Source organism: Alexandromys fortis, unplaced genomic scaffold (assembly GCF_014885135.2).
Source record: "Alexandromys fortis isolate MF-2015 unplaced genomic scaffold, M_Fortis_MF-2015_v1.1 scaffold_128, whole genome shotgun sequence".
Classification (NCBI taxonomy): Eukaryota; Metazoa; Chordata; class Mammalia; order Rodentia; family Cricetidae; genus Alexandromys; species Alexandromys fortis.
In genome coordinates, this window is record NW_026068012.1 from 2,547,396 (window position 1) to 2,575,119 (window position 27,724).

General features: G+C 40.9%; 1 protein-coding gene across 1 annotated transcript; it reads left to right on the forward strand.

Moving 5' to 3' along the window:
• The first annotated feature begins 322 nt into the window (after nt 1–322).
• Nucleotides 323–27,724, forward strand: LOC126513622 (beta-1,3-galactosyltransferase 5-like). Its single transcript, XM_050162106.1, has 2 exons — nt 323–387; nt 25,662–27,724. The coding sequence occupies exons 1-2, from the start codon at nt 323–325 to the stop codon at nt 26,584–26,586; spliced, it is 990 nt and encodes a 329-aa protein (XP_050018063.1). The 3' UTR covers nt 26,587–27,724.

Consider the following 27,724-nt stretch of genomic DNA (forward strand, 5'->3'; position numbering starts at 1 on the left):
CAAACCAAGAAATGCACACTAGGTAAGCAATACATAAAATAAGTAAACATTCAGGGGGTAAAAGCAAGCCACGCTCTTACTACAGAACCTCTGCGCTCGCCCTGTTCCCTTCCCTGCAGCTGTTGCCACGGAGCGAAACAAACCGGAATTCAGACACATTTTCACCTCACTAAATTGTTCAAATCACGCTCTCCTCGTTTTTTGAGAAAATGCTATGTCTCAGGCTGGATGCTCTCCAAGAGGGCATTTCACTAACTTCGGATCTGCTCTGTCTTGAGTCTGGAGCGTGCACGTGGTAATCAGAGAACGGTTAACATCCTTGATGACGCAGCTGCGTGTCTGTGAGAAGCAGACAGAAAGCAGCAGTCGGACTGCTCCTGGTCATCGGTGTGTTTTAAGGCAGACTCCCAGGAGAGACTGAGGTCAGGGACTGCTATGTCAGGAGTCTGTCACTGCTAAGAAGGCGCCTGGGTCACTCAGGAACACGCTCCCGCTGGTTCTCACGCTCACTTATCTGTTCATAAAGCAACCAAGGGCAGGACGCTAGGATTCACTTTCTTCCCTCCGGAGTCATCAGCCTGAAAGCTTGTCCTGGCCACCACCACAGACAGGAGCCTCCCAGTGCCCACTAGAACAGAAAACCTTTGTTATAGGGATTAATCCCCAACCCCAGAGCCTTGAGTTCTGGGAGCTACTTTGTGGAATGCTATGGTGTTGCCATGTTTACCAGGCTTGCCCTTCACAGTGGGTCCTTAAACCTTGACACAAAACCTTCAGGAAAACAAAGTAAAATTCAAATTGAAGTGCAGACTACTAAATTAGCTTCCATGACCAGCTGTCGGTGTTGAAGGCGCAACAATGATTTGGCAGAGGAAAGATAAGAGAGGGGACTGGGGAGAAAGCCCCCTGGTAAAGTACTTACAGGGTGAGCATGAGGGCTGCAGTGTGGACCCCAGCACCCAGGTAAATACCAGTCATGTGACGTGCAGTGGCTGCCTATAAATCCAACAGAAGGTAGAGACTGGATCCCTGCTCGACTAGCCAAATCTGTGAGCTCTGGGTTCAAGTGAGAAAATCGGCCTCAGTAGACAAGATGGAGAGCAAGCAAGGAAAACATCCAACATCAGACTCCAGCCTTCACATGTGCATTCCATGTACACATTGATGCAGGCACCTCTAAACACATGTGTACCCAGACATAAGCAAGAAACCACACGCACATACATACACAAACCCATATACACCCATACATACATACACACATACAGATACATACACATGTACACACATACATATACACACACATACACATACATACACACATACATATATACGCACATACACACACACATACACAAACAAGGTATGTGAAAACATGACTTTGCTCACCATCTGTAATTGCTCACCGTCTGAGTTTTCCGTTGAGCAGCACAACCCATCGCGTGCTCCCCAGGTTGAGATCTTGTATGAACAAGCTTGCTTTTCTGTTTGTAGTCCACAGTTTCTGCTGGGCTCATTCTCCGTCACTGAAGAGTAATCTGCCCTGGTTCCAGTACTCATGAGTGCTGCGTCTGTGGCATAGGCACCTTTACACGGATATCAGCATCGTATCTACTTCACGTCTCTCCCAGGAAACCACATGAAAAGAGCCTCAGTAAAATAAAAACACTGGGGAGATGGTTCAGTGTGTAAAGGGCTGGCTGTGCAGGCTCCAGGACTGGAGTTCAAATCCTTAGAACCTACACCAGCCAAGTGCCGTAACAGACATCTGTAACTGTGCTCCTAAGGCAAGACAGCAGGCAGAAGCAGAAGACTTCAGAAAGTGGTGGAGCCGCCAGCCTGGGGGGCAGAATGGTAGACGGCAAAAACAGACATACATGCAGGCATAACTTGAAGGTGTTTACGAGTTGTAGAAGTTCCTTGGTAGAATTTGTAGGTTCACTTATGCAAACTATCATATCAGCAAACAGAGTTTGACTTCTTCTTTTCTGATTTGAATCCCCTTGATCTCCTTTTGTTGTCTTATTGTTCTAGCTAGGACTTCAAGAATTATATTGAATGGATATGGAGAGAGTGGACAACCTTGTCTTGTTCCTGATTTCAGTGGGATTGTTTTGAGTTTCTCTCCGTTTAGTTTGATGTTGGCTGTTGGCTTGCTGTATATTGCCTTTATATTTAGATATGTTCCTTGTATCTCTGCTCTCTCCAAGACCTTTATCATGAAGGGATGTTGTGTTTTTTTTTTCAAAAGCTTTTTTGGCATCTAATGAGATGATCATGTGTTTTTTTCCCCTCCAGTTTGTTTATATGGTGCATTACATTGACAGATTTTTGAATGTTGAACTCTCCCTGCATCTCTGGGATGAAGCTGACTTGATTACTTTGGATGTTTTTTCTGATGTGTGCTTGGATTTGGTTTGCCAGTATTTTATTGAGTATATTTGCATCAATGTTCACAAGCGAGATTGGTCTGTAATTCTTTCTTGGTAATGTCTTTGTGTGGTTTGGGTATAAGGGTAAGTGTAGCCTCATAAAAAGGGTTTTGCAATGTTCCTTCTGTTTCTATTTTGTGAAACAATTTGAGGAGTATTGGTATTAGTTTTTCTTTGACAATCTTGTAAAATTTTGTGCTGAAACCATCTGGCCCTGGGATATTTTTGTTTGGTAGATTTTGATGCTGTTTCTTTTTCTTTTTTTTCCCTTTGGTTTTCTTTAAGGGATTTTCTAATGTCTTCCAAGTTTTTGTTTGTCTTTTCTTCCATTTCTTTGAGGGAATCTCTCATTTCCTCTTTAAGAGTTTCAAACATTCTCCTGAGGTTATTTTTTAGGTAATTTTCTTCTGCTTCATATATATTTGGTTGTTCAAATCTCGCTGTTGTAGGGTCTCTAGATTTTACTGGTGTCATGTTGCTCTCTGTGGTGTTGTGTGTGTTCTTATCTTGTCTACTCATCTTTTCCTCTAATTGGTGTGGTTGGGACTGCCTGTGATTCTGGTGGTTAATCTTCTAGGTACCAGTGAATCCAAGGCTCAGATTGTTGTGTGGTATAGTCAGTGCCAAGGTTCTAGTTACCCTGTTGGTCACTCTGTTTTTGGAGGTTGCTTAGCACTCCCAGGCTTTGCTCTGATCCTGTGGGGTTTACTGTCTTAGGCTTGCTCTGGCCTAGATGGTCAGTTCATACTTGTTTCTGTAAATGTCCCTGGTCTTTACCTGCTCCTGCAGAAGTCCTTGGCTTGGAGTTGGTCCTGAAAAGGTTTCTGGCTCTGATCTACTCCTTGGATGTCCTAAACTTGGGTGTGCCCAGACCTGCAGAGGACTTGATTCAGGCCTGTTCCCCCAGAGGTCCCAAACCCACAGAGGTTTCTGGTTCTTGCCTACTCCCTTTGATGTCCCAGACTGATGCCTAGATCCACAGAGGTCCTGGCTCAGGCCTACTCCCTCAGAGGTCCCAGACTCACACCAAGATCCAGCTATACTTCCTGTCTGGCCACTGACAAATCAGCGTTTTATTAAAATACAATAGACAGGATACAAACCATTGTCCAATAGCTCTCCCCCCCTTTTTTAAAAAAAGTAATAACTCTGAATCTCATATCCTTTGTTTAGCTTTTCTCCTGACCATTATCCATAACATCTTGTAACCATCATTCTAAACAAAGGAAAATATCCATAGTCCATTTTCTGGGAATATGGGTATAGTTTTCCAGGCTACTTCCTGCTGGTTGGGCATGCTGATAACCTTATGGAAACCTAAAGAAAATTTAGAATTATTATCAAGTCCTGACTGGAGTATCCTTGAGGCTTGATCATCTCAAGCAGCAGTCTTGAATCTGTTCTGAATGTAGAACTCAGACATCCAGACCATCTGTTTCTACCGGAGATTTCTCAGGTGATCTTCCTTGATAAGAACTAATTTTTCTTAACTCAGAATGAATCTACAGCCTCTTCTTTCCTGTGGAAACAAAAGCAAAATATCTTCTCCAAAGTAACATACCTTTTGGCTTCAATTTTGAAGTAAAAGAATTTTCAAAATACCTATCTTGGATTAATTTAGCAACATTTATAAGCAAATATCGTTTAGCAGCTGTTGCTCCTTCCTCAGCATTCAAACAGTTCAAAGAGAGCATAATAATATACAGTATCCAGAGTCTCTGTGTATTTTTCATCTTTATGTAGCTCTATTTTAACCTCTATTTCTTTTATTTTTAATTTTTGGCTTTTTGAGACAGGGTTTCCTCTATGTATCTTTGTCCTGGAACTCACTCTGTAGACCAGGCTGTCCTTAAACTCACAGAGGTCTGCCTGCCTCTCTCTCCCAAGTGTAGCATTAAAGACATGTGTCACCGCACCTTGAACTTGCAGAGGTCCATCTACCTCTTCCTCCCACGTGTTGGGATTAAAGGTGTGTACCACCAAACCCAATTACTCTCTCTTTTTTTTCTAAAGGACTTTAACCTTTTTCTTTACTCTCCCAAGTTTGTAAATATTTTTAACACACTGTAAACCATTTAGAGTTTTTTTTTTGTCTTTGAATCTCTCTTTACTGTATATCTCTCTCTCTTTTTCTGACTACATGAGTCATTAATTTGCTAAGCAATATGGGTAGGATTAAAGCCGTGGCTTTGATGGCTGGATCCAGCCCATTCCTTAGCTTTCTGAGTTTCCAGCCTCATGGCTGAGGTACTGGCTGGAGCCATGTATATTGCTACAACTCTATGGCGTTTCAAGGTCCCTGCCACCAGCAGAAAGCATGTGGTCAGCTTTTCATCCACACCATTTAAGTGTTTGGTGGCAGAACCTCTTTAAAGAGCTGCAAGGTTTTGCAGCTAAAGCTGAGTCAGGAAGCCTCTCTTAAATGAGAGTGTTTGTCTCTAGCAAACAGAGCCCACCTGAGAAAATGCTGCTATCAATAAGCTGTGCTCAACTCTATTATTTTATGTCTAGAATTACTTCCTGAGCTCTTTCAGGCTTTATGTGGATGCAGTTGCCCCATGTTGTGTGCCATTTGTTTTCTGAGTATTTTTCCTGCCCGGTTCTCACAATCGTTAAGTCCTAAAGAAATCACACAGAGGTCTAACTATAAAGGATTGGCCCATTAGCTCAGGCTTCTTATTAACTCTTATGACTTACATTAGCACATTAGTCTTATCTGTGTTAGCCACATGGCTCAGTACATTTTTCAGTGGCAAAATTACAACTTTCTTCTTCTGTGTCTGGACAGGACTGTAGAGGGAGCTTCCCTCTTCCCAGAATTCTCCTGTTCTCATTGATCCACCTCTACTTCCTTCTGGTTGTCCCATCTATACTTCTTGCCTGGCTACTGGCCAATCAGCATTTATTTAAAACATAATTGACAATTGTCCCACACCAACCCTGCACACTGCATCATTCTGGGACAAGGCAGTTGAGAACTTACACACTGCATCATTCACAGACAAGGCAGGTGAGACCATAAACAGTGCCTCATCCTGAAACAAGGCAGGTGAGCCCACACACACTGCATCATCTTGAGACAACAAGGTCCGTGAGACCCTGCCCTTTGCATCATTGTGAAATAAGGCTGGTGAGACCCTTCATACTGGACCATTTTGAGAAAAGGCACGTGAGATCCTACACAATGCCTCATCCTGTGACAAGTTTGGTGAGACCCTACATATTGCATCATTCTGAAACAAAGCAGGTGACATTCTACACACTGCATCATCTTGAGACAACAAGGCTGGTGACACATTTCACACTGCATAATTCTGACACAAGTCTGGTGAGACCCTACTCATTGCCTCATCCTGAGACAAGGCAGGTGAGACCCTAGACACTGCACCATTCTCAAATTAGGCTGGTGAAACCCTAAATACATACACACAGCCGCACCTTGAGACAACACAGGTTAGAACCTACACACTGCATCATTCTGTGACAAGGCAAGTAACACCCTACACACTGCATCATTCTGAAACAAGTAGGTGAGATTCTACCCACTGCATCATCGAATGAAACTCTAGCCGATTTAATTCCCCAGAACTGTTTTTAAAAACTCTCTAGTCTTAAGTAAGTTATGAGGTCTCTCTAACCTAGGTTCCTACACTTGGGAGAAAGAAAAACAAACCCTGTACGAATTTCTCAATTTCATGTAAGCAATAAATATTTTTAGTAGAAATATGTTCTATACATTGTGTGAGAACTATTTACCCTAAAAGTATTTGCTTCTTGTCTGGGCATTTGAGACACCCTTAGTTAGTCATGAATGGTCTGTAATTAGTTGTTCTACAGTTTATCTGGTAATTCTATAATCCACACATGGAAATTAGTGAGTTGAACCTTAGAGTCAAGCTATTTCCGGCATCTAAAATGAGGTGTGTGTTCACTAATTCAATGTAATGGTCGATTTTCCCTTCAGGAAGCATTTGTTCTTGACAAGATTCATCCATACTTGGCATTCTAGGAATTAGTAATTGTTTCCCATTTCACATACAAACTCTTCAAGTTACCACAGACAAGCATAAACATGCATAAGTTGGACTGTAGTACTTTACTTCTGCCACCAGATGGTACTGCAGGGTGAGAATTAAATTAAAATTACACTTACTGATTTATATATGGATACATTTACACTTAGCACTTTATGTGTATGTGCTCATGAAGGGCAGAGGGCAACTTTGGGTTTACAAAATTCAGGTGGACAACAGTTGCAGCATTCAGGATATTTAGATCTTATTCATTTGCTGGCTTGTGTTTGCTTTTTTTTTGTGGGGGGCAGTGGTTTAGACTTTTGTATGTGTGGGTTGTGGGCTTTGGTTGCTTGATTGATTGGTTTAGGTTGGGGATTCGTTTTGTGTTTTTGAGACAGGATCATTCTCTAAATAGTTCTGAATATCCTGAAACTCATCACAAAGACGAGATTGACCTTGAATTTACAGAGATCTGCCTGCCCCTGCCTCTGGGTGCTGGGATTAAAGATGTAGCCCTCAGTGCTTGGCAGATGGTTAGATTGAACTGCCAGTTTACGTAGTCTAGATCACCTAGGAAAAGTCTCAGTGAGCCACTGTCTAGATCAGGCTCACCAGTACACAAGTCTGTGGGGACTACTGTCACGGTTACTAATTGATATTAGAAGCATCCCATGTGGATGCATCCATTCCCTAAGCAGGGAATCTTGGACCACATATGAGTGGAGAAAACAAGCTGACTTTAAGAGTGAATAAGTTCATTATCTGCGCTCGACTGTGGATATGAGTAGCCACCTCAAAGCTCCTGCCTTCCCTTCCCTACAACGACTGACTATTTTTGCCTGTTATAGTTGCTTTTGTATAAGAACAGCAGCTACATGTTTATGTTTAATATATTAAATTTAATCTTTGTCTGGAAGTGTCATATCCCATTTCTAAGACCCTTAATTTCCCATGGGAAATGAATCTTCCCTGTTAGAACTGAGGAGTGGACATCCCATATTTTTATTATTTTAATTTTTAATCTTTGCATGTGTATGTACAAGTATAAGAACAGACATAAGCATACCACTGAATATGTGTGGAGGACAGAGGACAAGGATATGAAAGAGTCACAGCAATTTTTATTTAAAATAGCCTCAACCAGAAAAGATTTTAATGTCTACACCATGGAAAACAAATTAATACCTTTGGATATTTTCATACCATGCAGTCCTGTGTAGCAGCAGAAAAAGTATAAAATACATTATATACAGACAGAGAACAAACTCTCAGAACATTATTCTAAACACAGGCACAAAGCGCTCACCAAATATGACCCTGTCATATACTCGGGGTACTTCACCCTGGGTGCCAGGGAGAAAACACAGGCCCACCCAGCACCTTGTGGTGCCAGGAAGTCAGCCACTATTTTTGGTGCAAGGGCAAGGGCAGATACAAAGGAACAGGGAGATGGAAGAGATTGAGATGCATGATGTGAAAGACACCAAAAAAATAATTAAAATTTTAAAATAAAAATCAGACCATGTCTATACAAATCTAAAAAAAATGCTTGCTCTTATCCTCAGTATGTGAGTGAAACTGTGGCTGCTGTGGGTGGCTGTGGGCATCTTTGTGGAGCTTGTGTTCAATCTACTATAGCTCATTCTTCTAATAATTCATATCCAGTCTGCATACAAAATCGTCATCACATCCAAAGACCCAAATTTTCAGTCCATTATAACCTTGGCCTGTTGAGAAAGGTTTCTGTCTCACCCAGTCCTGCAGCTGTTCAGTCCCAAAGAAACACACAGAAGTCTATATTAATCATAAACCGGCTGGCCTATTATTTCAGGCTTCTTGTCAACTCTTTAGACTTACATTAGCCCATAACTCTTGTCTGCGTCATCCATGTTGCAAGGCAATCTCACCTTCTTCCTCTGTGTCCAGATGACAACTGCAGACTGACCCTTTCCTCTTCCCAGAGCTCCCCTGTTCTCATCACCCCGCCTCTACTCCCTGCCTGGTTGCTATACCTATACTTTCTGCCTGGATACTGGCCAATCAGTGTTTTATTATAACAACACAAGACCATTGTCCCACAACACCAGCCTGGTTTCAGCATCTCTCAGTCTCACAGGCACTACTATCCATCTGCTATGCTGGCAGACCCTGAATTGCTGGTAATACCAGGTGAAGTGGGGTTTATCAGTAGGGAGACCTCTCAGCTTCTCTTTAAAACCTGAATTAGTATAACCCATCTGGATACCAAGCTGAAGCCTTTTGTTGGTATATTGGACTACTATACCCAGCAAACTTTCATTTACCATCAATGGAGAAAACAAGATATTACATGACAAAACCAGATTTAAACAATATGTGTCCACAAAAACCCAGTTTTACAGAACATACTAGAAGGAAAACTCCAACCCAAGCTACTGCACTCACAAAAACACAGGTGTCTGATAACCCCCCACCAGCATAACCCAAAGAAGGGAAACACACAAACAAATAATCCAATAATGCGTTCTTCCAGAATACATAAGATGGAATATTAGAGTTGTTTTGATTTGCATTTCTCTGATGACTAAGGATGCTGAACATTTCCTTAAGTGTCTTTCAGCCATTTTAGATTCCACTGTTGAAAGTTCTCTGTTTAGGTCTGTACTCTAATTTTTTTTATTGGATTATGTGTTCTTTTGATGACCAATTTCTTGAGTTTTTTTTTTTTTTGTATATTTTGGAGATCAGACCTCTGTCTGATGTTGATGTGGGAGTGATTTCTTACTAATAAAGAAACTGCGTAGGCCTTAGGTGGGTGGAGTACACAGAACAGAATTCTGGGAAAAAGAAGCTGAGTCAAGGAGTCGCCATGATTCTCCTGCTCCAGACAGATGCAGGTTAAGATCCTCCCTGGTAAGCCAGCTCGTTGGCTACACAGAATATTAGAAATGGGTTAGAACAATATGTAAGAGCTAGCCAATAAGAGGATGGAACTAGCCGGGCCAGGCAGTGTTTAATAGAATTCGGTTTCCGTGTAATTATTTCGGGCATAAGCCTGCCATGTGGGCGGCCGGGTGCCGGGGACGCAGCCCCACCGCTCCTATCTCAACATGATGTTGTGTTAGTTAAGATTTTTTTTCCATTCTGTAGGCTGTCATTTTGTTTTGTTGACTGAGTCCTTTGCTTTACAGAAGCTTCTCAGTTTCAGGAGGTCCCATTTACTAATTGTTTCTCTCAGTGTCTGTGCTGCTGGGGCTATATTTAGGAAGTGGTCTCCTGTGCCAATACGTTCAAGTGTATTTCTCACTTTCCCTTTGATAAGGTTCAGTGTGACTGGCTTTCTCTTGAGGTCTTTGATCCATCTGGACTTGAGTTTTGTGCATGATGGTAGATATGGGTCTACTTTTATTCTTCTACATACTGATATCCAGTTATGCCAGCACCACTTGTTAAATATGGTTTCTTTTTTCCATTTGATATTTTCTTTGTCAAAAATTATATAATCGAAGATGTGTGAATTAATATCCAGGTCTTCTTTTCAGTTCCATTGATCCTCCTGTCTATTCTTATGCCAAATACCAGGCTGTTTTCAGTACTGAAGTTCTGTAGTAGAGTTTGAAGTCAGGGATTGTGATGCCTCCAGAAGTTCCATTACTGTACAGGATTGTTTTGTCTATCCTGTGTTTTCTGCTTTTCCATTTGAAGTTGAGTACCATTCTTTCAGAGTCTTTGAAAAAATTTGCTGTGATTTTGATGGACATTGCATTGAATCTGTAGATTGCTTTTGGTAAAATTGCCATCTTTTACTATATTAATTCTGCCTACCCAAGAGCATCTTTCCACTTTATGGTGTCTTCTTCAAATTATTTCTTCAAAGATTTAAAGTTCTTGTCATACAAGCCTTCCACTTGTTTGGTTAGAATTGTTCCATGATATTTTGTGCTATTTCTGGCTATTGTGAAGAGTGTTGTTTTTATGATTTCTTGCACAGCCCTTTTATCATCTGTGTACACAAGGGCTACTGATTTTTTTGAGTTAATCTTGTAACCTGCTACATTACTGAAAGTGTTTATGAGTTGTAGAAGTTTCTTGATAGAATTTTTGGGATCGCTTATGTAAACTATCAAATCATTAGGAAACAGTGAGTGTTTGACTTCTTCTTTTCTGATTTGTATCTCCCTGATCTTCTTTTGGTGTCTTATTGCTCTATCCAGGACCTCAAGAACTATATTGAATAGATATGGAGAGAGTAGACAACCTTGTTTTGTTACTGATTTCAGTAGAATCACTGGGAGTTTCTTTCCATTTAGTTTGATGCTGGCTGTTGGCTTGCTGTATATTGGCTTTATTATGTTTAGGTATGTTCATTGTTTCCCTGCTCTCTCCAAGACCTTTATCATGAAGGGTTGTTGTATTTTATCAAAAGCTTGTTCAGCATCTAATAAGGGCATTTTTCATTTCTTCTTTAAGAATTTCAAAATTCTCTTCAAGTTATTCTTTTAGGTCATTTTTTTTCTGCTTCATCTATATTTGGTTGTTCAGGTCTTGCTTCTGTAGGGTCTTTAGGTTTTACTGGTGTTGTGTTGTTCTTTGTGGTGTTGTGTAGTGGTTGGCTGCGGGGCTGCATTCTGCCACCCAGCTCCCATCACTGGCTAGCTTTACCCGAAATAACAACACACAAACTGTATTCTTTTAAACACTGCTTGGCCCATTATATCTAGCCTCTTCTCGGCTAACTCTCGCACCTGGACTAGTCCATTTCTAATAATGTGTGTAAGCACCCCAAGGTGCGCTTACAGGGGAAGATTCTAGCCTACGTCCATCCTGGGCCGGAGTTCATTGAATCTGCTTCAGAAAGCAGAGCTATCGCATCTGCCCGGGAGAGCGGAGCATGGCGTCTCTGAGCTCATTTCCTCTTCCTCCCAGCATTCTGTTCTGTTTACTCCTGCCACCTATGTTTTAACCTATCAGGGCCAAGTAGTTTCTTTATTGCTTAACCAATGAAATCAACAGATTGATATATGACACTCCCACATCACTGTGGAGCAGAGAAAAATATAAAGCTCAATAAAAACAATAGAAAATTAAGAAATTGAAGATTAGGAACAAATACAAAATAAAATTCTGCAATAGTTATACTTAATGGCCAAAGTTGAAAATTGCTCTATATTATCTTGCCCTCTTGAAGGAAATAATGTAAATTATTCATTAAATATTGAGACGTTCTCAAAAAATAAAAACAATAAAAACAACTTTTCTTTTTTAAAAATGTTTAATTCTGTGGAAGAGCTCAGGTAAAGCTGTTGGCATCAAGTCCCAGAACTCTTCTTGGGGAGCAGATTATTTCTTCTTCCTCCTCCCCACCCCCAGCTTGACCCAGATAGTTCTTCTTTTATGAACATTCCTCTCACCAGATGTTCCTTCTTTTGTGGGTTGTAGGCAAGTGTTCTGAATAAACAGTGGGCATCTCTGAGTCTGGACTTTATGAGATGAGGCCAGGTGTTCTGATATGCTGAGGAGTCTCTTTTAAGCTAGGCTCTCCACTTTCTGTTCCCACTTGCTGGTTACAGGCAGTGGACAGGAAAAGTTAGGTCAGTGCAGAGAAGGACTTCCAGAGGTAGTCTCTGCTCTCCTGAGCTTGGTCTTGCCCTTAAACTCTGAGCTCAGAAACCTGACATCTGTTCTGTTTGCCTATTTAACTGGGCATCAGATCCTATTTCTCCTGGGTTTTCTTTCCTGAGAGTCACTCCTGATTCCTGTGGCATTGAATAGCTGCCTGGTTGTTGTAATGGATGAGTGTGGGCCCCTTGTTCCATCCCACCCGGCTAGTTCAGTTGGTAGAGCATGAGACTCTAATCTCAGGGTTATGGGTTCAAGCCCCACGTTGGGCACCAGATGAAGGCATAAGTCACAAACAATCCCACACCAGTTTGGAATTATGATTAATAGAATGGTTATTTATTTAAAGGGAAAAAACTTACAGATCACTGTCCCAGACAACAGCCCTCTGTGCAATCAGGAAAGGAGTCTAGTAGCCGGAAGCAGAGCTGGAAGCAAGAGAGAGAGAGAGAGTAGGGCTGCTCATGCTTTTCTAAAAGAGCGAGACCACTCCCCAGTGGGCTGGTATCTCAGTGGGTATTGGCTGGAGGAGCGGAAGGAGGTCCCTCAGTACCCTTTGTTGTAATGGAAGAGTGTGGGCCCCTTGTTCCATCCCGCCTGGCTAGCTTATGTCCAAAGTAATCACATGGAGATCTGTATTAATTAAATTGCTGCCTGGCCCATTATTTCTAGCCTTTTCTTGGCTAATTCTTACATATTTGTTCAACCCATCTCCATTAATGTGTATTGCCACTTGACTGTGGCTTACTGGTATGAGTTTAACCAGTGTCCATCTCAAAGAGGAGAGCCATGGCGTCTTCCACACTGCCTTCTTCCTCCGAGAATTCAGTTCTGTCTACTCCAGCCACCTAAGGGCTGACCTATCAAAAGGCCAAGGCAGTCTCTTTATTTAACCAATGAAAGTAACACATAGACAGAAGACTCTCTTACACGACCTGGTATCTTCTGTTCCCAGATAAATGAGTTGACTGAACAGGAAGTGATGCTTCCTTGAGCCTGACAGGGCTAATATGTCCTTTTCCTGACTCTAAGTATCAGCTATCAGGAGCTCACTGCACATTCATTGCCCCACCCTGGGTTGGGTAAGCTGAGTGTGTATGTGTGTGTATTGTTTACATGTAGGGGTTGAGAGTGAGGAGGGTGTGGATGGGAGTTGGGGAGTGGCCTCCAGTACCCAGATGGCTTTTCTCCTGATTCCTATTGCTTGTCTCTGCGCACTTCCCTGCCATCAGGGAAACACATGACTGGCAAGTGATCTTTCTATTTTTTCCCAGTCTCAGGCTTTCCTTTGCCTAGGCTTGGGGATTGTACTCCATTATGCTTTGTGACTGGCCTCCCGTGGGTTTGAACAACACTTTCCTTATTTTCTGGTAAGAGGGAATTATCTGAGCCCATGTCTGAAGCTATAAAGTTAAAGGGTGGGTAAAATGGTTGATAGAGGTTTTGGTAAAGTTACATAATCTTAGTTTAAACCAGGACCATGAGATTGGGTGTCCCCAGACTGAATTTGTAATAACTGATGACAAACTGTTTTGCTAGTCATATGGTATGAATAGGTTGAACCCTGGACTCTGGAAACCACAGTCCTTGTGTGCTAGTTATTAAGGTAGTTCATATGCTCCACTGCCTAATTAAGGGAGGGTGGGGTGTTGTTCCAGACCAGATCAATATGATCTAGATGCCACGTTGACATACAAGATAAACCATGGCTCATTATAATTTCAATATAGAGATAAAAACACACCATCCCATGCTGAGAAAAGATCTGAGCTTGTCACAGCCTTTATAAGCTCAGCCTGACTGATTGACCTTTCAGAGAGCACACTTGCTCTGGGAAAGGAGAAGGATCATTTGGAATATAAGCTGACTGTGCTTGGCATTGGCCATCTAGTGAAATTTCCAGCTGGCTCTCTGAACTGCATAGCCATCTATAATCTGTACTGAGTACGGAAAGAACCTGCAGACCCAGCTATGGTAAGACAATAACAGAACTTTTCACAAATTTATATAAAGCACAAACATGGTTGCTTCAAAATATGGCTGAGGGGAAGGTTCTTATTGTAGGCATGAGGGGTGAACAGTCAGAGGTACCTGGAAAAGTCCAGAGCAGGGATAGAAAGTAATAGACTGGACTGAGCTTTGAGAGAAAAGGGAAGTGGGGAGAGGAGAGCAAGAGAGGAAGAGAAGAGAAGAGAATATAAGAGAGAAGGGAGAACAAAAAGAAGAGGGCAAGAGGGGCGCATGGATGAAATGGCAGGGTTATATAGGAAGGAGAATCTGGAAAGGGATCCCCTGAGCTGGAGGGGTTTAGGGGGCAGGGTTAACAGAGTTGAGAGGAGCCACTGGAACTGAGTGAGCTTGGCGTTCAGTTTGTGTTTTCCATTGCTAATAGGCATCACAGAGAGCAATTTGTCCCCAGTTTCTTTTGGATCTGATAAAAATAGCATGGTAGTGAGTTGAAAACCAACCTCAAGGGCTCAGAATGCTATGTAATGATACTCGCTTGGTAAAGATGTCATCCAGACTTATATCTGATTTTGAAGATCATCCCATATCCTCAGAAAGAACTTGAAGTCATTTGAGCCCAAACAGGGCTAAAATGTAGTTGATCACTCCCTCATTCCCTATGTATTCACAGAAACAGAGGAACTCAGCACATTAATTCAACCATGTACCTTAGGTCTCTCTATTGACACCATAGAGCCTGATATTACTATTTCTCTGGTTGCACATGAAGATGATATGGTTGCATCTTTCCTCATGACACCAGTGACAATGATTATTGCAACATTACCTATCATTTTCTTAGTACTCTGCTGAGTTTTGCTTGGTTATGGAAAGAAATAAAAAGATTCTCAAATTATAAAATAACTTGGTCTTAACAATAATTGCCAATTAGTATAAGATATATACTTTGGGGCTCAGTAGAATGGCAAAATAGAGGGAGGACAGACTTTGGGGCCCAGTGGCAAGTGTGCTGTCTCAAGTTTGGTTTTTCTTCCATGTAGCTTGTTCTTTTTGTCTAAACTCCCTTCCCAGTGACACTGTTCAAGGCTGTCTATTCTCTCTCTTGGAATACCTCACTTCTCTGTTCCCTAGGGGTGTTTTAATTGCCATGTGTTAGCTATGCAAGTTCCTCTCTTAATCTCTTTTGTCTCATGTAATTTCTTATGTCTGTTGTGTTTTGCTGAATAAATATTCCCAATTTATCTGGGAAGCAGGACATTTATCAAGCTCACCTTTGATCCATTTCTGGGAGTTCCTTCTTCCAGATTAGCTGGGCTGTCATTCTTTCTTAACAAGGACAGGGTCACCTAGTTGGCTGCCTCTGTAGGTACAAGTTACCTTGATCATTTATTATTGCCTTTCTCTTATTTGGATTTTATTCAAATTCTTCTCAGAGTTTCAGAGAATGGATCCTTTGTATCACATTCTATTTCTTTGTTGTCCATATTCCCAGACTATGATAAAAAGGGAGTGAGAGGGATCAGGCAGTGTGAATAAGCATGATTTCCAGATTGCTTTTCATGTTATTTTACCATAATATGTTTTCAATGCTACTCAGGTTAGGTAGGAAATTCTTCTCTCTCTCTCTCTCTCTCTCTCTCTCTCTCTCTCTCTCTCTCTCTCTCTCTCTCTCTCTCTCTCTCTCTCTCTCTCTCTCTCTCTCTCTCNTCTCTCTCTCTCTCTCTCTGTCTCTCTCTCTCTGTCTCTCTCTCTCTCTCTCTCTCTCTCATGTTTTGTTTTTCAAGACAGAGTTTCTCTGTAGCTTTGGAGCCTGTCCTGGAACTAGCTCTTGTAGACCAGGCTGGTCTTGAACTCACAGAGATCTACCTGCCTCTGCCTCCTGAGTGCTGGGATTAAAGGCATTTCCCGCTACTGCACAGCTAAATGCATATTTCCTAAAATTGTAAACTATTTCAGGCATGTAGAAAAGTCAGAGATCTACTGTCTCTGTCACATTGGTGGCACCTGCTGTGACTTACAAGGTGAGATAATAAAAAGTGAGTTAATTATAAAGCATTTCCTTTCATTTCTTTCCCTGCCTTTTACCCTTTCTCCCTGCTCTGGATCCTTCCTCCATCCTTCCTGTGTGCATGTTCATATCTCTATGTGTGATCCTGTATCTCATGTCACTACAATTATGGTTTTGAAATTTGCTGATATTAAGCTGTAGTCCTAATTTCTGCATTTTCATCACTATCCCATTCCCCCAAGCTCTCTCCAGTCTTCCCCTTCTTACTTCTCTCTCCCCCTCTCCCCTTCCCTGACCTCATCCCCACCTCTACCTCACCCCATGCTCCCAACTTTTGCCCAGCGATCTTGTTTGCTTCCATTTTCCAGGAGGATCTATATATGTTTTTCTTTGGGTTCACCTCGTTATTTGGCTTCTCTACTCTTGTGAACTGTAGGCTCAATGTTTTTTGTTTATGGCTAGAGTCCACTAATGAGTGAGTACATACCATATTTATCTTTTTGTGCCTGAGTTATCTTACTCAGGATAGTGTTTTCTATTTCCATCCATTTGCATGCAAAATTCAAGATGTCATTTTTTTTAACCACTGAGTAGTACTCTAATGCATATATATTCCACACTTTCTTTATCCATTCTTCCATTGAGGGACATCTTAGTTGTTTCCAGGTTCTTGCTATTACAAATAATGCTGCTATGAACATAGTTGAACAAATGCTTTTGTAGTATGATTGGGCATCTCTTGGGTATATTCCCAAGAGTGGTATTGCTGGATCCTGAGGTAGGTTGGTTCTCAATTTTCTGAGAAATTTCCACACTGATTTCCAAGGTCATTTCACAAGTTTGCATTCCCACCAGCAATGGATGAGTGTTCCCTTTACTCCACATCCTCTCCAGCATAGGCTAACATTGGTGTTTTTGATTTTAGCCATTCTGACAGGTGTAAGATGGTATCTCAAAGTTGTTTTGATTTGCATTTCCCTGATTGCTAAGAAGTTGAACATGACCTTAAGTGTCTTTTGGCCATTTGAACTTCTTCTGTTGAGAATTCTCTGTTCAGTTCAGTACCCCATTTTTTAATTGGATTAATTTGATATCATAGTGTACATCAGTGACCCCCAAAACTCTACCAAAGAACTCCTGCAACTGATAAATACTTTCAGTGATGTGGCAGGATACAAGATCAACTCAAAAAAATCAATATCCCTCCTATACACAAAGGATAGAGAAACAGAGAGGGAAATCAGAGAAACTTCACATTTCATGATAACCACAAATAGCACAAAGTATCTTGGGGAAACACTAACCAAGGAAGTGAAAGATCTATTTGATAATAACTTTAAGGCTTTGAAGAAAGAAATTGAAGAGGACACCAGAAAATGGAAGGATCTCCTATGCTCTTGGATAGGTAGGATCAACATAGTAAAAATGTCAATTCTACCAAAAGCTATCAATAAATTCAATGCAATCCCCATCAAAATCCCAACAAAATTCTTCATAGACCTTAAGAGAACAATAATCAACTTTATATGGAAAAACAAAAAATCCCAGATAGCCAAAACAATCCTATACAATAAAAGTACTTCTGGAGGCATTACCATCCCTGACTTCAAACTCTATTACAGAATTACAGTAATGAAAACAGCTTGGTATTGGCATAAAAACAGAGACATTGACCAATGGAATTGAATCAAAGACCCGGATATTAACCCACAAACCTATGAGCACCTGATTTTTGACAAAGGAGCTAAAATTATGCAATGGAAGAAAGAAAGCATCTTTAACAAATGGTGCTGGCATAATTGGATATCAACCTGTAGAAGAATGAAAATAGATCCATATCTATCACCACGCACAAAACTCAAGTCCAAATGGATTAAAAACTTCAATATAAATTGGACCACACTGAACCTGATGAAAGAGAAAGTGGGAAGTATACTGCAACACATGGGCACAGGAGACCACTTCCTATGTATAACCCCAGTAGCACAGACAATGAGAGCAACATTGAATAAATGGGACCCTCTGAAACTGAGAAGCTTCTGTAAAGCAAAGGACACTGTCATTAAGACAAAAAGGCATCCTACTGAATGGGAGAAGATCTTCACCAACCTTGCATCAGACAAAGGTCTTATCTCCAAAATATATTAAGAACTCAAAAAACTAGACATTAAAATTCTAATTAACCCAATTAAAAATAGGGTAAAAAAGTTTGACTTCTTCCTTTCTGATTTGAATCCCCTTGATCTCCTTATGTTGTCTTATTGGTACTGCTAGAAGTCCAAGCACTATGTTGAAAAGATATGGTCCGAGTGGACAGCCTTGTTTTGTTCCTGATTTTAGTGGAATGGCTTTGAGTTTCTCTCCATTTAATTTGATATTAGCAGTTGGCTTGCTGTTTATTGCTTTTATTATATTTAGATATGATCCTTGTATCCCTAATCTCTCTAATACCTTTATCATTAAGGGGTGCTGAATTTTGTCAAATGCTTTTTCAGCATCTAATGAAATGGTTATATGGTTCTTTTCTTTCAGTTTATTTATATGATGGATTACATTGATAGATTTTCTAACTTTATTACATGATGATCTGATAATACACAGGTGGTTACTAATTTTTTTATATCTTTGGATATTTGCTTTGTTACCAAGTATGTGATCAATTTTTGAGAAGATTTCATGAGGTGCTGAGAAGAAGGTATATACTTTTGTGTTTGGGTGGAATGTTCTATAGATGTCTGTTAAGACCCTTTAATTCATTACATCTGTTAATTCTCTTATTTCTCTGTTAAGTGTCTGTCTGGTTGACCTGTCCAATGGTGATAGAGGAGTGTTGAAATCTCCTACCATTAGTGTGTGGGGTTTGATGTGTGATTTAAGTTTTAGTAATGTTTCTTTTATATATGTGGTTACTCTTATAGTAGGGGCATAGATGGTCATGATTGAGACTTCATCTTGATGAATTGTTCCTGTCATGGGTATAAAGTGTCCTTCCCCATCTCTTCTGATTGATTTTAGTTTGAAATCAATTTTGTTATATATTAGGATAGCCACACCCTTTTGTTTCTTAGGTCTATTTGATTGGAAAACCTTTTCCCAACCCTTTACTCTTAAGTATTGTCTGTCTTTGAAGTTGAGGTGTGTTTCTTCAAAACAGCAGAATACTGGATCCTGTTTTCATATCCATTCTTTTAACCTGTGTCTTTTTATAGATGAATTGAGTCCATTGATATTAAATGATATTAATATGCAGGGGTTTTTAACTCCGGTTATTTTTTGGTGGTAGTGTTTGTGTGTTTCTGTTTTTTTTTGTGTTTGTGGAGGATTATCAGATGTCTATGTTATTGTGGGTGTTGTTAGCTTTCTTGGGTTGAGGGTTTCCTTCTAGTACTTTCTGTAAGGCTGGGTTTGTAGATACATATTGTTTAAATCTGATTCTGTCCATAGCGTCTGCAGCACATCTATCCAAGACCTTCTGCTTTTCATGGTTACCATTGAGAAGTCATGTGTAGTTCTGATAGGTTTACCTTTATATGTTATTTGACCTTTTCCTTTGCATCTCTCAATATTCTTTGTTTGTTCTGTATATTTTTGTTTTGATTATTATATGGTGAGGGAATTTTTTTTATCCCATCTATTTGGTGTTCTGTAAGCTTATTGTACCTTCAAAGGGATATCCTTATTTAGGTTGGCAAAGTTTTCGTCTACAATTTTGTTAAATATATTTCTATGCCTTTGAGCTGGAGTTTTTCTTCTTCTACCCATATTATTCTTAGGTTTGGTCTTTTCTTGTGCTTTGTTTAGCTTGAGATATGGCTCCAATTCCTAGTAATTGAACATCTGCCTTTTAAAGAGGCCAATTTGAATGCCAAGATTCTGGAGTAATGACTCACATCTGCACCTGTGTCTGTCAAACTAACAATTACAATACCATTTATATGCACTTTTAGCTTTGGTCTTTGATCATTTATAGAAGTCTGCCAGATTATACGTTCCTTATTTCCTATTGGGATTCTTGACTTATCTTCCATGTTTATGCCATCATTTAGAATAGCATGGTTTTATACCGGAGGCTTTGGATTATTTAATTTTCCTGGTGTGACATTTCCTCCACAGTTACTGGGAATAACTGGGCCACTTTTGTCTTGGGGGCCTGTGAGAGGCGCTCAAGATGTTTCCCAATGGTATCGGGTAGCCTTGTCTGTCTGTTGTGGTTCTGCATTCTTTGGTCTAATGTTGGCCTTTGCCACACCTTCTACATAAACCTGAAGACTGAGGTCTCCTATTTTTGCCATTCCCAGAGGAGATATTATTTCTTGTCTACCATCCCTTCTCAGATGTCCTATTCTACCAGAATTAAAACATTTGGCAGTTTGAGGTCTCCTCATTCCTTTGGAAATTGCTTCTCCTACTCAGGATTTAGCATTATAGTAAAATGTCTCAACATTTATTATATGCAGAATCCATTCATCCATAGGTGCTGATCTAATCTTTAAAGGCCCAAGTATCTTTCTCCATTCTAAGTTTGCTTTTTCAAAAGCTAGAGATTCAAGAAGTACTCGTCTAGCATCTGGGTCTGTTACTCCTGTTTGTACAGCCTTACTTAATCTTGGTAGAAAGTCAGTAAAGCCTTCTCTTTGTCCCTGTCTAACCCTGGTATATGATTCAATTATTTTTCATAGTTCTTGAATCCTGTCCCAAGCATTTAAGTCTGCTGTGTGGCATAGGGACAAGATTTCTTCATCATAAAGAGCTTGAGCCTATAGGTCAGCATAAGGGCCTTCACCACGAATTTGATCTTGGGAAGTCTCAAGGCCTTTTGCTTTTTCCTGTTGTTCCAAAATTTTGGATTTCTCTCTGAAATAAATTTTATACATCAAGAGAGGTCCATCATCCAGGACTGCTGAAACTAACTGAAAGAAATCATGTGGGGTTGCCCTGATATTAGAAGCCCAAGTCTTTATCATCTCCTTAACAAATCTGGAATGCAAGCCATAAGTTACAACAGCCTGCTTAATTTCTTTTAGATCATTCATTCCTATAGGTATCCATCTACTTTCTTTGGATCCTTTTGAGCCTTTAGAACCTGATGCTTTGTCAGAGTAGATTTCAGTGTAGAAAGCTAAAACCCTGGGTAAGTCATCTCTGACAGCTACTGGTGATGTTTAATCCTGTCCTTGTGCCTTCTTTCCCTGTTCATCAGCTCCAGTAATTTCCTCAATTATTTTAAATCTTTTTATTATTGTCTTTTGTAAAGCTTGAATCTCCTGGCCTATATATATATTTGTAGTGATTTCATTGATGCACCTAGTCTCTGGTCCTCACTCTGCACATGTGATTTCAAAGTCTGAATTTTCTCCTTTAAAGATAACATCTAATCCTTGGACTTTACTTGAGTATCACTCAGATTGTTAACTTATTGTGACTTTTTGACAACTTTCGATTGTCAAATTCAACAGCATGAATTCTTTCTAATAACTTCTTAATACCCTTAGATATAGATTCAGTTTTGTCTGTAATAGCATTATGTTTTTCAGGTAACCTTTGATTTTCTATGATATTAATCCTGTCAATTAGCTGTATATTATAAGTCTGTAAAGATAATTTCATTCCTAAAAGTGCCATATTCTTCCTTAATGATAGAATATGGAGAAGAAAACTGAACTCTAATACCCAAAAAACTGAAGGATCACCATAGTCATACAAACCTCACCTAATGCAATCTATAGTATTAGCAAAAAAGTTACTAAAAGTTGCACTGTTAATGAAGTCTGCCATAATGATTTATGTATTACCTGTTATTGTCCAGCAGATGTCATGGTTGCAGAGTTGCGACTAGAAGTTACGCAACCGGTGATAACAGGAATAGTCCTGGGCTGCTTTACTTTCTGCCTTGGTACTGTTTAAATACTGTAGCAGGATGGACCTGCTAGTTGGAGTTTCTGTCCTGCCCAGTTCCCACAGCCAGCAGGTCCCAAAGAAAATCACACAGAGGTCTCCATAAGTTATAAACTAATTGACCCCTTAGCTCAGGCTTCTTATTAGCTCTTATAACTTATACTCACTCATTATTCTTATCTATGTCAGCCACATGGCTTGGTACCTTTCTCAGTGGGGTAGGTCACATCTTGCTTCTTCCGTGATCTTGGGAAGACTCGGAGGAATGGGCTTCCTCCTTTCTATAATTCTCCTGTTCTCATTTCCGTGCCTCTATTTCCTGTCTGGTTGACCCGCCTATACTTCCTGCCTGGATATCGGCCAATCAGCATTTGTTTAAAACATAACTGATAGAATATAGAATTGTCCCATACTACTTCCCCATCTCTTTTTTAAAACAAAATAAAATAACCATAGTCCATTTTTGGGGAATGTGGGTGTAGTATTCCAGGCTACTTCCTGCTGGTTGGGGGTACTGATAATCTTTTGGGAACCTAAAGAAAATTTAGAATTATGACCAAGTCCTGACTGGAGTATCCTGTGAGGCTTGATCGTCTCAGGCAGCCTGTTTTCTTCAGCCCTCCTTAACCACAGAAGAAGACTTCACAATTCCTCATCCCAGGGTTCTTGAAATGTGGGTGACAATTTCAAGTCTGGCTGCCTCCTTGAATCCTATTTGCAGGATCTTTCCTGTGTTGTTGCTCTTTAGGAACAGAAAATTCCTTAGGCCTCCCTCTTACAAGTCAGAAGATTAGCTGAGTGGGGTCTTGCCCGGAGGACACCCTCACTTTATTACAGTTTGGATCCAGCCTTATTAAAATCTACTTATCTCTTTAGCACAAGCCTGGGTTTCAATATTAAATTCCTCTGGTGCTCTTTTTCTCCTCAAACATTTTATATTAATTTTTGTTCCACCTGCTCATTTTTATTATATGTTTGCCTAAGGGTATCAGTAGTAACCACATGAGAAAGTCAGTATTAGCTTGTTTTGAAATTGCTCTGTCAGCAATATTGTCTTTGGGTTTCTATTGCTATGAAGAGACACCATAACCTCCAAGAAAGCTACACATCCTAATAGTGCCACTCCTTATGCACTTATGGGGGTCAATTGCATTCAAACTACCACAGAAGTTAATCTCTTACTCTTCAGTTTATCCTCAGGCATATTCATATTTTTTATATGCACACCAACTCTTGTTTTTTTCTTTTAACTTTATTTGTGTTGATGTGAGGATGTCACATCTTCTGGAACAGAACTACAAACAATTGTGAACTGCTATGTGAGTGCTGGGAAGAACAACCAGTGCTCTTAACCACAGAGCCATCTCTCTAGCCCTCAGACAGGTTCTTATTACAAGGGCAGAAAGCAGCCCCATTCTTTGTAAAAATATCACAAGAATTGTCTCTATCCCCATTACTAATATTGCTCCCTTCTGAGACCTCTTGAGGTGGACTCCCACGGTCCACAGCACTACTGCCACACTCCTGCTAGGATGGCCCATTAAGCTCAGCACTCAGTGTTCAACCATTTTCCTTATCCAAAGCCCAACTCTCTTCTATATTCCTACAAAACAAAACAAGGTCAGTCCTGTCAAGTTCTATCCCACTCCCTGGTACCAACTTCTGTGTTAATTACTTTTCCCTTGCTGTGGTGAAACACCATGAGCAAAGGATGTCATAGAAGCATACAGTTTTTCTTATAGTGTCAGAGGGTTAGTGTCCATGATGACAGCAAAGACATGAATGGCAGGAACAACTTAGAGCTCACACCTCAATCCAGAGCCATGAGGAAGAAATAGAGCACCTTGGCAATGGCATGGGTTTTTGAAACCTCAAAATCCATACCCAGTGACACACCTCCTCTACCAAGGCCACACCCCAATCCTTCCCAAAGGCTTCCACCCACTGATGACAAAGTCATCAATCACAAAGGCCCACAGAGGTCATTCTCCCTTAAACCACTACAGGGTCCTTCTTTTGTCTGTGAGACCTCAGAGGATTCTTAGATATTTGTTTTTGTAGGCAGGTAAGTCATTTGTTTGACTCTGTCTTTCAGCTGAACCCATTTTAGAAATCATAAAACTGAGTCCAGGAATGCAGCTCACACACTTGCTCAAGGTCACATAGGTGGAGGGCAAAGTGTGAAGTAAAGTGAAAACAACTTGACTCTATCATTATTTTTTTCTAGTTATTCCTGAGAGACACAGTCTTCATTTTTGGTTGACAAACCCAGTCCAGAAAATTGTCTCAGAGTAACATTGGCCACCATCACTGTTTGCTCCTCACAAGGAATTCATTTCATTGTGACTTCTGCCCTGTGGCTTAGCACTCCAGATGGAGCTAAGTTCTTGCTCAGCAAAAGTGAGTGTTTTATTACTCAGTGTTACAACACTAAGACTGTTGATCTCAAAGCTATCACATTCCAGGTCTCTAGAGTTTCAAGGTAATTGTGAAAATCAGAAGACCAGAGGTGCTTTTGTGTTCATTACTTTTCTCATTGCTATGACCAAATAAATACCTAAAGAGAAATGACAAACAAGGGGGAATTTACTTTGGATCCTAACTTCAGGTTATTCTCCTTTGCAGCAGGAACACATACAAACCACTGGGAGCAGTTTGAAGCTGTGGTAGCAGGGTGTGAGATTATTACTCATATCTTGTGGATCAGGAGGCAGGAAGAGGACATAAAGTGGATGGTGCCATAAACTCAACACTCATCCCCCAGGTCTCACTTCTCTCAGTCCCATCTCATAAAGGGTTCTACAACCTTTTCCAACAGCATCCTCAGCTGCAGACCAAGAGTTCAGACACATGAGTTATTAGGAACTCAAAGTGTTAAGAGTTACTTTTTGACCATGCTCAATTAGAGCAATCTGAGGCCATTTGCCAGGCATAAGCCTCAACAAAAACACCTCTTGTCATGGTAGAAACATGGGCATTTAAAATATAGTGAAGATATTTTTATAGACATAGAGTATGAAGATGTGAATGGAAATAATAAACTGGAGAAACATATAGTATAATATTGGGAAGGAATTCCAGTGAATACTGAAATTTGCCCACAATTAAGTTCCAATTGCTTTAAATACTCCTGATTCCAAAGGAGTAAGCAAAAAACTACATTAGCATGATACATAGGAAATGAACATATCAATTGAAGGTTGTGGGCTACATCCATAGTTAAACATTTGCTAGAACAAAACAAGTCAGGCTATACCCTAGACCAAAACACTATGTAGGCAAACCCCTTCCTGGGTGGAATACAATGTTATCTCCATAAAGAAACTGGAACCTTAGTTGTATCTTTACACTTTTGTTTGAGGTAGGAACATATCTACTTCTTTATTTCTGAAGTACAAGTTCTGATTATTAGCCACACCTGTTCACAATAACCTTGAGAGAACAGAACTCCTGGTCTACATCTAGGTGAGATCTTTGAGGAAGAAGCAGAATCACCTTGAAGGAAGTGGAGGTAAGTTACAACTCTCTGACCTTTGTCAATTTGGAAATAGGCTCACATTTCCAGGTCTCCACAGCCAGACCTGTGCTTGCACACAGAATGCACAGCTTTTATACCTACAGGCTGTCTAGCTGCATTGTGACATTCTTTGTCATGGAGTCACCAGAGGTCAGAGCTGAGGATCTGTTGGGAGATCTGGTCTCATCTACTGAAGGACAAGGAGTCTGAATACCCCATCAGTGAAGGGCTGGCAGTTCCCAGAGCTGGGACCAGCATCTAGAATCCCAAGCTGTCAGTGTGGCATTGGGGGCAGCATGGAAGGCTCTCCTGTGTGCTTCACTTGTTCTCAAGAAAGGTCATGGGAAGTTCCTCCAGCTTCCAGATATAGACTGCAAGCAGAAGCCACCTTTCCTTGTGCTGCTGGTGACTTCCTCCCACAAGCAGCTGGCAGCTCGAATGGCCATCCGCAAGACATGGGGTAGAGAAACAGAAGTGCAGGGACAGCGTGTGAAGACCTTTTTCCTCCTGGGGGCCTCAGACAGTACCAATGAGATGAATGCCACAGCTCAGGAAGGTAAGCAGTACCGTGACATCATCCAGAAGGACTTCAAGGATGACTATTACAACTTGACCCTGAAGACCATGATGGGCATGGAATGGGTCCACCACTTTTGTCCTCAGGCAGCTTTTGTGATGAAGACAGACTCAGACATGTTTGTGAATGTTGGCTATCTGACTGACCTGTTGGTGAAGAAAAACAAAACTTCCAGGTTCTTCACGGGCTACATAAAACCTCATGAAATTCCTATCAGGGAAAAGTCCAGCAAGTGGTTTATGAGTAAATTTGAATATCCTTGGGATAGGTACCCACCTTTTTGTTCTGGTACTGGTTATGTCTTTTCAAGTGATGTGGCCAGCAAAATATACAATGTCTCAGATAGCGTTCCATTCCTCAAGCTGGAGGATGTGTTTGTTGGGCTCTGCTTGGCCATGCTGAAGATCCGGCCTGAGGAACTCCACACTGAACAGACCTTTTTCCCAGGTGGTTTACGCTTCTCCATGTGCCGCTTTAAGAAAATTGTGACCTGCCACTACGTGTCACCCCCGAACTTACTCACGTACTGGCAGGCACTGGAGAACTCTCAGGAACAGGATTGCTCTTCTGTCTGAGGGGAACCTGTGGCACAAACTTCCAATAACTTTTGGTGATACTTTGGGAACATCTGGGATGGCCTTGCTGGGAACTGTCAGGAGTAGAGAGAGAAGGAGGAGGAAGGCAAAGAGTGCTGTTCTCAATGCCCTGAATACACTAGAGTGGATGTACACACAAGCAGAGTCAAGACTTGTTCCCACTTGGCACCCAGAGCAGTAACAGATCTAGACTTTCAGTTTTTTGCACTATGTTCTCAAGGTAGAGACATGCCCTCATCTGCTCATTACAGAGCTCAGTATACATATGAAGCCATGGATGTGATCATTCCCATTTTACATGTTAGGAACAAACAACCATGGCCACTTACTTGTCCAAAGACTCCCAGTCTGCAGATGGAGCAGGAATGAGAATCAAGTGCTATCATAATTCAGTTGGTGGTTCCCAACTGAGTGTCCCATTTTTTAGGAGAAGCTAGTGGTAGAAGAAGCTTAGGGTGGGAGTTTCTTGAATGTAACTAGCATTCTTCAGGCTCTTTCCTGAGTCCCTTGCCCCTCAATTCCCAATCCTTCTACTTTTTAAATGCGAAGTCTGGGATAAACCAGATTTTTCAGCCCTCTCCCCTCACTTGAATCATGTAGCTATGCAGTGAGTCTTTTAGCCACTGCTTACTCAATGCATCTTCAAGCTGAGACATGCACACCTGCAGACACTAGCTTACCTCCATGCTAGAGAAAACTGGGTTATCTGACCACATAAATCACACTGAGAAGCCATTGGTGAGTATTTCTATATAGGTTGATCACACCACACTGCTGAAATCCTAATGAGGGTGATGTCTCCTCTGAGTCTTTTGGAACACCTTGTCTCTGCTGCAGATGGTTGATGGATTGATGGTGATCAGTTGCAGCTCTGGAGCACTTCAGACCTCTAAGTTCAAACTCAAGTGCCACGGACCGTCCCTCTGTGAGACTGCTATCCACGGGAGGACAGGGTTGAAGGATAGGATAGTCAGGATACGACGCAAGGGAATGACAGACAGACACACTGGTAGTGAGAATCTGCTGCAATTTTACTTCTGCAAAGCTTCAGTTTATATACAAAACAGATCAAAAAACTTGGCAGGCTCACTGCATCACCCCATTCAGGGTTTCAGAC